General features: G+C 33.6%; 1 protein-coding gene across 1 annotated transcript; it reads right to left on the minus strand.

Annotated features, from left to right (window-relative positions):
• Nucleotides 1–8,484: 8,484 nt before the first annotated feature.
• LOC143544704 (MLP-like protein 31) lies at nt 8,485–10,166 on the minus strand. Its single transcript, XM_077036741.1, has 2 exons — nt 9,945–10,166; nt 8,485–8,805 (listed from the first exon to the last, which is right to left on the minus strand). The coding sequence occupies exons 1-2, from the start codon at nt 10,129–10,131 to the stop codon at nt 8,534–8,536; spliced, it is 459 nt and encodes a 152-aa protein (XP_076892856.1). The 5' UTR covers nt 10,132–10,166; the 3' UTR covers nt 8,485–8,533.
• Nucleotides 10,167–11,653: the final 1,487 nt, after the last annotated feature.

The raw sequence follows: 11,653 nt of genomic DNA on the forward strand, positions 1-11,653 counted from the left end.
AAAGAACCAATTATGTAAAGTATTCTACCTTTACATTCTCCAATCAATTAATCTTCTATAGCATTAATTTTCAAACAAAGTTACAAATGGGAATAATTCCCACTTTTTTTCGTTTTCTTTTCTTGGTTTCTTTTCATATACAAAATTTTCCAAACACAAATTGTATAAATGACCATATGTGGGTATCAATTTATATCAGTCAAAGTCAAGTTCACACTTTAGGAGTTCCTTTCAAATATTGAATTTTCCAAAACAAGTATATAAATGCCCATATGAGTTGATTGATGTCAGTCAAATTCACTTCAAATATGGCAAGTGATGGTAGCCAAAAGAAAAGATCTTCATGTGAGAAGTTCATGCAAATGGTGAGAAACATCTTAAAGCTCTCATCATTACCCTTGTCAACAAATAACGGCGGATCAAGTAGTTCTCCGTCTACGCCACATAGGCATCACCCGGTGGTGAAACAACCGAAAAAACAAACACCAGAAAGAGGAAACAACATACATGTGGGTGGTTCAGATGGAAGAGGGAGCTCGTCTTTCATAAAGATTGAAGGGATCGGCCAGCAAGACATGGGGAGAGCACATGACATGCAAACGAATGAGCTAGCAGATTCAGTCACAAATCTTATGGTTTCGGATTATATAAAGAGGTTTCATGAGAGGAACATGCGTGACTATTACATTGGTGATGCTTCCAGCACTACCACCGTTGTCCCCGCTACAACTACACTTTCATCAAAATAGGTTGCTATTCAAGTTATTATGATTTGTTTTCTTAAAATCTATGTTTGTCTCATGAATGTTATTAACTTATTATGATTAACTAATGTTTGAAGTTGAAGAAAGTTTTTTTTATATTATTTTTTACTACGATTGCGGTCATTTACATCGGAATACAAAGAAATTTGACAACAAGCTTTTGTGTTTTTTTAATACTAGAGTTGCATTTTGTGGTTATTGGTGGAATTTTTCTTTATTTGTTTCTCCGTTTTTTAATACTAAAGTTGCCATCTATTTATCACTTCTTCCTGTTTTGATTTTATTATTATTATAGTGGATTGTATGATATATATATATATATAGGATCAGGATCAGGATCATGAGAGAACTTTTTTGAAATTGAGAACTATGAGAACCATTTTGGACCATAAAAAACTCAAAAATAAAAAAAAATCATAAAATAAAATAAAACACAAAAATCAAAAAAGTAAAACAACCAAAATTCTTATTTTATCATCCCGGTTTCATAAAAAAAATAAAAAACTCGGTTTAGCTAAATTATATACACATATGTATAATATATACATATATGTACATTTACATGTTTTTTTGTACACATGTGTATAATTTAAGATAAATGATGCTGTACATATGTGTATATTACGTAATTAAAGATTAAATAAAATTATACATATGCGTATAATACAACGTTTTTTTTATTTTTTTCTATTTTTTTATTTTTTTAATGAAACCAGAATGAATTATAAGAATTTTGGTTTTTTATTTTTTTAAATTTTTTATTATTTTTTGTTTTATGATTTTTTTAAGTATTTTTTTAAAAGTGATTTTAGTGGTCTAAAATAGTTTTCAAAGTTCTCAATTTGCAAACGGTTCTCTTAGGATCCTTACCCTATATATATATATATATATATATATATATATATATATATATATATATATATATATATATATATTGGGCTACAACACCATTACACCCAAAAACAAAAACCCACTCTTTGCTAACGGGGCGCCACATGACGCAAAACGCTCCATTTTGTAGCCCCTCCACTACACATAGCCTAACGACCTCAAAAGAACGGAGGGATGCAAGCCCACTCGTAGCTGACATATAGCCATTGAGCATTGGGAAGCTCCCTTAACCGTTGGACCATATTAAAAAAATCATTTAATTTTTAAATTTACAAAAAAAGAAAAAAGAAGAAATGTCGTTGAAGTCAGGTTCACATGAACCCAACAAGCTCAGATGATTTCAACACGGGCTTCAACGAGTGTACAACCAACACCAGGTGACACAATATTGCATAATGAATTCAAAAGGGGGCTTCAAAAACAACACACATCTTAACAAATAACAATAGTGCTTTGGAGTTACTCCCTTATGTGGAATGAGTAAAATCTAAGTGGATTTACAAGGCAAATCTAAAATTTATCAATTTGACTTAGGTAATCTAAACTTCGGTTTTATTACGTACTTTATTGGAAACGATGTCATGACGACTAACTTTGGGTTAAACGAGTGAAACAACTTTACTTAGTGCTTGATAGGCTGGAATCACATACGAAATGTAATGAATCATTGTAATAGAATGAATGGTTTATCAGGAAGACGGGTTACTAAGTGAATAAAAACATATTAAACATAATCAATCCATATTAAATATAATACGACATAGGAAAAGGGTGTGGTGCCTGATTAATTATAATAATGGATTGTTGGGTGATATTGAGTTGTCACGTCTTTTCCAATTGGTTGGACTTTAGGTGCAATGTTTTACTTCACGAGCGAGGTCTTTGGTTCAAGTCCAGGATAACCCAGCTATACTATGGAAAAGAATAGAAGAAGCGTATGACTCCTTTATGCATGTTACACTTGACTCAAGGGGATATAGCTCAATTGGCAGAGCTCTGATCTGTCAATTGGGTCATTGCGATTACAAGTCGGATGTCTATATGTCCATTCGGTAATGATAGTATCTTATACCTGAACCGGTGGTTCACTTATTCTAGGTAATGAGGAAGATGATCGCAACATGCCATTGAAAGACTCTGCTAATACAAAAATGGATTGTCAATAACGTAAAAGAGGTAGGATGGGCAGTTGGTTAGATCTAGCATAGATTGTAAATGGACGGTAGTTGGAGTCGGCAACTCTTCTAGGGTTCCCTTATCGGGGATCCCTTGGGAAGATGATCAAGTTAGCCCTTGAGAACAACTTGATGCACTATCTCTTTCAACCCTTGGAGCGAAATACAACAAAAGGAATATATATATATATATATATAAAACATATATATATATATGGACCAAACCCATCATCTTCACCTCGTAAGAACTATGAGATTTCCCCAAGGACGCCTTCGGCATCAATTAGTCACAGACTAATCATAGAACTCTGTTCAATAAGTGGAATGCATTAGCTGTGCACTCTCAGGTTGGACAATAAATGTCGAAGAAGGGCAATCATTCATTCTTAAAACCAACATTTTTAAGGCTAAAGAATCAAGAAAGAGGGGGGGGGGCTCCATTTTTGGTTCTCCTGTAGTTAGATCCTCGGAACCACAAGAATCCTTAGTTAAAATTAGACTGAGATTACGTTAGGATCTGAATTAAACACTTAATTATAAAACAATAAACAATTGTTCTAATCCATTGAATGGAATAGAGATATATTAATTGAATTCATATTTAACTATGAATCAATTAGTATTATCAAAGTGAATGTATCAGAAATTTATTTAAAATAGGTTTCATATGGAATACCAACTTTGTATTAATTATAATCAAAACATTACAATCTATCCCCCCCCCCCCCTTTTCATCGTTATCTCATCATATTCATTCTGATTACTTAGTACGTACTCCAATCAGATAAATATTTTTAATGAAAAGTGTTATTGAAGAAAAATCTCTCTTCTTCAATTATATATGTGTGAAAGTGCTGATGAGTTAAAGGTTAAAGAGACATATAACAATTTTGTTACAAACAACTGATAAACTAAACAAAATAACTGATACAAAAGGAATCTTAAGTTAACTATTGATCTTCTGAAACAACTACAACTAATGCATCCTCATAAGTTGTTTGTCTCCGGTCTTTTGATCTTCAATAGTTATTTTCAAATATTTGTTAGTCTTCAGTATTTTCATCGTATGTTTTCTTTGTTAGACGTGCGAGAGCATTAGTTTGTTAATTACCTTAATGGAGAACAACTGATCTTTGCAAGGTTCAACAATCTTCAACCTTTAACGGCAAAATTTATTAGCACAAAACAAGAAGAGACTAGCAAGTAACGTACTAGTCACCGAGATACACCAGCAGTTCACTCTATTCCAACGTGCACACCAAAAATATATTACATACCATGACTCTCAGTCTAGGCCGACCACTTTCTCCCTATTCTTCACACATATAAATTAACGAGGGCCTATCAATATCTTTAATTGTGTTGATCGGCACTTGTGTTTTGTTGAAAATAGTATTTTCCACGCTTCCATATATAACCTCCAACCACTACTAGAAAATTGAGCAATTGCTACAAAAATTTGCTACCGAAAAAAACGGTAGCAATTTTAGCGACCGATTTAGCAAATTTGCTACCGAAAAACGTAGTTACTTGACACGGTAGCTAAATTTAATCAACTATGTTTCTTAATTATTTCTCCAGTGACGTTATAAAGGTCAAAATATATAAATCTTTAATCCAATATTGAAAAAGTTAAGTATTCAAAATTTAATCATGCTTGCAGATATTTGAATCCGATCCATGCGGTATGCAATGGGCTGATATTCAGAAGTATGCTATTTTTGGTTTTAAATTTGTGTATAATAGCTAGAATAACATGTTTTTTTATCGGTTATAGAATTCGAATAACAATATTTTTAGTTATATATGTGTTTGCATCAATATTTATATGATTTTGTAAATATATGTGTGTGTGTAAATACGAAGTAGTTGCAAGATTTGTGACTGCAATAATGGTCAGAATATTTGCGACCTGCAATGGGCAGAAGTGGTCTCAAGATTTGCGACCGCGGTCTTGGTCAGAATATTTGCGACCGCTGTTTTGGTCAGAATATTTGTGACCACGGTTTTGGTCAGAAGATTTGCTGATTTGCGACCGCAATAAGGGTTGGAAAATTTGCAACCGCCACAGGGGTCAGAAGATTTGCGACGGGCAGAAATGATTCCAAGATTTGCGACGGCATAAATGGTTGCAAGGTTTGCGACCACAGCAGTGAAAAAGGTCGCAACAGAGCAGTTGTGACCTGCATATTTCCGACAGCATTTTTGGTTGCAAAAGGGTCGCAACAAAGCTATTGCAACCGCTTTCCGACCGAAAAGATCGTGGCAAATGCCTATTATTCTAGTAGTGAACATGTTGTAAGAATGATCGATTGTATTGCCTTTCATTCACCATTATGTTCTTTTACATTAAGCGGAATCCTTAGCAAGTCCTTCACCTCGAAAGCATAGATCAATGGAATGCCACACCAACTAATATTTGTTCTATTTCATGCTTACCTTTAACGGTACCTATTTGTTCCAATCAAACGTGAATGTTGGAACCGACCCGCTGCCATTTTAAAGAGCTAATTAACCGTGCATCATTTAGAATTATAGTATCCAGTATTATCAAGCTTCCATTTACATGAGTCTTTCTCCGAAACCAGCACCAACCATTCCTTAGACGAACCCTGATTCGTTTTTTCGCGAACCATGCAGCGTTTTGCTTGTTCAAGATCGAATATAGCCGGGAATTGCCAACTGAGAGGTTTGTCACGACACACTTGTCCAACAAAAGAGTATATTTTCTCCATTTACTACTTTACTTGTTATCATATTGTATCAGTTTAGTAACTTTAGTTATTATGGCACAATATTGATTGAAATTCATTAACCGGTTGTAGGGCACTCCTATGCAAAGAAAAGGCCAAAAATAAAGTAGACAATTAAGACTCAAATCAAGGTGCACGAGAAAAGAAATAATATATGTCGGTTATTACTCCCCTCAAGTTGACGCATGAAGGTTAATAATGACCAACTTGTTATTAACACATATGCAACAATATCAATTCCCGCCACTTAGTTTAAACAAGTAGAATATTCTAGATTAAATACATAGTCAAGGTTGTTGTATCTTCCATATATCTTTCCTTGATTGTCTCCTGTAATCGAGGATCTCTCTCTATTTGTACTCCATGTATTTTGTGAATAGAATATGAAAAACATTTATCTTTATATGGTAATCAGAGCTTAAAAACTCCTACGAGTCATATTAGTCGATCCTACCTATCATATTCCTTCTTTGTCAATGGCTTCCTCAAACACCATTATCACCATCACTGCTTCCACCCACTTCAACATCAAACTCACTGCCCAAAATTTTTCCGTCTGGAGACGCCATGTGCAATCCACTCTCATCGGTCTTAACCTTGACAACTTTATCACTGGTGCTAATCCGGCTCCACCAAAGATTGTTACGGACAAGGAAACAGTCAAAGCCAACCTGAGTATGCAAAACCAATTTAGAGTTGAAAGTCTTGAATTAATGATATTTTGAAGTTTTAGAAATTTAAAATTGAAAACTTTGTACGAAATCAAGCAAAACCAAACCGAACCAAGCCGCTCGGTTTCAAAACCAAACCAAGCTCAAGCATAAAGATATCGCTCGTTTATTTAAATTCAATCCGCTCGGTTCGGCTCGCTTTCAAACCAAACCAAGTATGAGCATGCCCGCGTTCGATTCGGTTCGGTTCGTGAACAACCCTATCTATATGCTAATCATTTTTTAATTAATATGTGAGTGAGGGTATATTTTGTTAAAGTAAAATAATATGGAAACTTATATATTTAACAATTATGTTTTTTATTTTATTTAATCCACTTTTCTTGGTTAGTTTGTCAACGTGACAACTTGATACCACCCCATAGTCCATCATGGAATCAGGTACTACACTCTTTCCTGTGTCATAATATGCTATTACATTCTTTTAAGCAATTGATTAAATAAGATAAATAATTATAAAATAAAAACGAATTAATACAACTATATGATTAATTTATATAAATTCCCCGAACTTATTACAACTGTTTAGTTGATTAAAACTATTAAGTGAATTGAAGATAGACCATATAAATAATAAATAACTTTACAAATAAAAAAAAGTAAAAAATACCATGTGAATATGTGATGCAACAAATTAGCATATCACATGAGCGTCATGCCAACAAGGTAAACCATCTTTCGTCATCACTTTATAAAAACACCTTTTAGCGACTAGTAAAACCAATGGTTGGGAAGGTTTAAAAGGCTTTGAGTTCAATTTTCACAGACAACAAGAATTAAAAAGAAATTTGACTTTAAAAAAAGAGTGAAACCATAATAAAAAACACGCAACTAATACAAGTCACATGTTATTTTGTTTTCATGTGAAACTTCGATTCACGTTTTCTTTGATTGTGTTCGGGCTAAAGAGGTGTGGAGGTTTGTTTCTTTGTGGTGTGGCTGGGACTTTACTGGCCTCAACTCCTTAGATCAGTTGCTTGAAGTTGCTTCACAACCGTCCTCGTTTATCCCTCATTAAAGGTAAGTAAATTCACATCCCCCTTTTTACCGCTTTACAATTTTGGGGGCGTTATGCGTTCAAAATCAATCTATTGTTATCACTACAATTCCGTTATATGCATAATTGTAATTGCTCGATTAGTTGTTATGTGCGAATATGACTATGTGCTTATTTTTGTGGTGGTTGGTATCTCATCCTCATCCTCATTAGTATGATCATACGCCGTCGAATTAGCTCGTTATCAATATGATTCGAGTGAAAAGACAACTTTTATTTATTGTTATACTAGTTGTAGTGATTTACAATTATCGCATGGAATTGTCTTTTATTATTATATATATATACTCAAAACTGTGGTTTACTTGCTCAATTTTATGTTGACAAAATATATATTTTCACGCATGGCGCAGGTAGCTTCATCGGATGAATCAAGTAATGGAAGTAAGATGAGACCTTAGGTTGCTTGATGATTGAAGAAAACTTTTATTTTAAGTTATTTATGTTTTGAATATTTAATTGTAACGGTATTTCATTTGAAACGATGTTTGTGCTTTTGAACTTGATATATGAATGAATAATTTAGATATTAACACGTGTATTTCACTTAGTGTCTTCTGAGCTATGGTACAATCAATATCGCGCCCCGGCATGTTCCGCCGTAGGTTGGGGTGTGGCACAATCTCTCAAACCCTTAGTGGCTGGTGGTTGTCGGCAAGGAAGATGGAAGAGGGGTGGTTGTTGGGTGGAGATGAATCATGAAATATATAATAAATAAAATTTGATTTAATCCCTTGAACTTTGAAAAATGACATTTTTTATCCCAAACACTAACGAAGTTAGTGTCTCGTTACTCTGGGAGTACCAAAAGAAAATATGTTAAAAGTTGGGAGTGTTGGGGAACAATTCGTAAGTTGGGAGTGATATCTACCAATGGGTCAAAGTTAGGAGTAATTAAATCCAATATCCCTATTATTTATGATCGTTTCTCCAAAAGCTCGTGACAAAGACAAGGGCAACGATTCAAGATATATGGAAAACACGAAGTTAATATCATTTGTGGAAAACGACAATAATGATCGATACATACATGATACATCACAATGATCTCAAAGACATTAAAAGGAAACTACATCACAAGCAATTTATTATACTTAATACACTCACACTCACACACGAGCATTTTCATTTGTATTCGTTCTTTCAGTCGGGAAAACACAACCTAGTGGCCGATGTTATGAGCATCGACATCCTTAACAAGAGTGCAAAGGTAATCCATCAAAGAAGTTGGATAGGGTACACTTGTATCCGGTTTCTCAAACTCAAAGGTCCATATAGCCACTTGCGCGTCACCCTTCGGTTCAACATGAAATGTGATTGTGAAGCTCTTGTATAGCTCATCCACCAGATCTCCTCCAATTACCTTGAACACAATGGTGTGGTTTTCCTCATTCACTGCTTCAATTATCTGTTTTGAAAACTTTTTCTTTCCCTCTTTTTTCATGTAGATTACAACAAAATGCAATGAATTGATCAGTATGTTATAGTTATCAACTAATAATAAATTAATAACAATATGATTTTTTAAATAAAATCACAAATTCAATAAGAGAGCATGAAACTAGGGGTGCAAACGAGCCGAGGCTCGAGGTTGACTCGTTTATCTAACAGAGAGCTCGAGTCAGCTAGGGGTGTTAATTGGATCGGATAACTGATTATTCGGTTCGGATTGAAATTTTAGGACCATATCCGATCCAAATCCGATCTGAATTTGATTTTGGATGAATCCAGATAATCCGAAAACCCCAATATAAACCGTATAACACACATCCTAACAATAGTCTAGTTAGATAAAAATACAAAACTGGAAAATTAAAAATAAAACGTACGCAAACAAAAGTCAAACTTCAAACAAAAGTGTAATTAAATCTATGATCTATCATAATTCTAAAAATTAAGACAGTTTCAGATAATGTCAAACTTCAAATTATTAAAACACATGCTATTTATTCGGTTTATTCGGATATCCGATTAATCCGAACTATCCGATTTTTTTTTTGAAATCCCTATCCGAATCTGATCTGAACTAGTTTTTCGGATATTCAGATCGATCCGATTCCGAATATCCAAATAAGAATTCAGATCGGATTATTCGAGCTTTGGTTTCGGTTCGAATTTTGGTTTTTTTGGGATTTCCTGAACACCCCTACGGCTCGTTTCCTGTTTATTAATTATTTAATTTGTTATATTATATATATATATGTATGTATGTATGTATACACGTGTGTGTGTGTTAGGATCAAATACAAATAATTATCAACGTGAGAAGCGTATAAAAAGCTGGAGTAATTATGCTAACAGTGTAACACTAGAGTATAAAATTACTCTTAAAGTATTTGAACTAGAGTACTTTATTTATTTTTGTTGTGTAATTACTTTAGTTATTTATACATTTAGTAGATTAATTTCATTTGTATTGGATCTCACCACTTTCAAATGGAAGATCGACTAGAAACCAAGAGACTTTCGTCTCTCTTAGAAGCCATTAGGACATGCGTTCTTATTCCATTTTAGAAAAAAAAACAAAATTATCACAAGATTCTAAAAGAAACGAGTCGTATATTTATACATACCATGAGTGTAGTTCCACTGGATGACGGAACCAACGACCCCTCTCTCACCCTCATGCAACTCACAATCATGAACCTTTTCAGGTGTTGCCGCAACCAACTTGTGCGGGTTGTGCCTAAAGACATCATGAAAGACATCACCGGTCTTGCTGATCTCTACATAACCGATCAACTTTCCTGATAGAGCCATCTTTGATTATTCTTACAAGTTGGCAATGAGTTTATGAAAATATAGACAAACATTGTTGCCTTTATATAGTAACATAGGTGCCACAAACAATAATATAAAAACTAGAAGTAGTTTACTTACCATTTTTTAGAAAATGATCAAGAAGATATGATTCACGTTACGTTTTTTTTTTAATAATTTTTTGTACATCAAGATTAAATGCAATAATATTAATAACAACCGGAAACCATATCAGCATATAGTAATCCAATAATATTAATGTATCACGATCTCCCAAGTTTATCAACTCAAGCCCAATTGTAATAATTTAAGCATTATAATGTCATTGCATACGGTATCAGTTGTATTAGTTAGTTGCAATCAGATTTCTGGTTCAATGACATGAAGGTGATAGTTAAGACTTGAGATTTATGGCATCGGATTCGAGTAGGGATGATAATTGTGACCTATTGGGTTGAATGAGTTGTATTAAAATATATATAATAGGTCAGAATGAGTCAAACTAAAAAAAGAAAATGATTGAAACGGGTTGACATTTCTCGAGGGTTTTTTTATGGAACGAGAAAAACGGAGGAAACTTTTTAGTATTTTTACTTTTTAAGTTTTTGATTTATATTTCGAGTTATAATTTTTTAATTATTTTTTTGACTTTTTTAATGAGGGGTTTTTGAAATTTCAACCTATTTCAAAAACCCATCATTAAAAAATTAGAAAAAAATAATTAAAAAAATTATATCTTGATATATAAACCAAAAACTAAAAAAGTAAAAGTACTAAAAAGTTTCCTCCATTTTTTTCGTTCCATAAAAAAAGACAAAATTACAAATTTTGTCCTTTAAAAAAAGCCAGATTACGGTTCGTGTCATTTTTTTTAGTTTCTTTTCAGGCGGTGTACTTTAAACATTTTTTTCTTACACGTTATGTCATTTACGCTAACTGGGTTAGAAAAACTCAGTTAAATGGTTGCACGTGAGTAGCATGTGAGGGATTTTTGGTCTTTCCATTAATAAGGTTTTTAGAAATCAAAGTTGTGGGTGTTTAGTGTAAGGAACAAATTATCGGGTGTGGATTTAGAAAGATTAACAGAGAGATTACCACTCATCACTCGGAGATGTCTGAGCTAACGATTTTCTGAGATGGTGGTGGCGTAGGGGCGGCGGAGACGGTGGTTGTGGTGTGGTGGTTGAAAGTTGGAAGAAGAAATGAAGATGACGAGACCAATAAATTTGCAGGTATAGATGAAAAGACCAAAAAGCCCTCACATGCTACTCACGTGCAACCATTTAACTAAGTTTTTCTAACCCAGTTAGCGTAAAGGACATAACGTGTAGGAAAAAAAATGTTTAAAGTACACCGCCTGGAAAGAAACTAAAAAGAGGACACGAACCGTAATCTGGCTTTTTTTAAAGGAAAAAATTTGTAATTCTGTCTAAAAAAAGACACAAACCCGAGAAATGTCAACTCGTTTTGACTCGTTTCAATCAAATTCTTTTTTAGTTTGACCCATTCTAACTCATTATAT

Source organism: Bidens hawaiensis, unplaced genomic scaffold, assembly GCF_021521415.1.
Source record: "Bidens hawaiensis isolate Kalapana, Puna unplaced genomic scaffold, B.hawaiensis_p1.1 tig00013690_1, whole genome shotgun sequence".
NCBI classification, from domain to species: Eukaryota; Viridiplantae; Streptophyta; class Magnoliopsida; order Asterales; family Asteraceae; genus Bidens; species Bidens hawaiensis.

Bases quoted from the DNA above. Each gene is read 5' to 3' on its own strand.
- LOC143544704 (XM_077036741.1), bottom strand. From the start codon at position 10,131: ATGGCTCTATCAGGAAAGTTGATCGGTTATGTAGAGATCAGCAAGACC. The intron at 8,806-9,944 runs GTATGTATAAAT...ACATGAAAAAAG, and splicing joins CCAGTGGAACTACACTCATG to AGGGAAAGAAAAAGTTTTCA.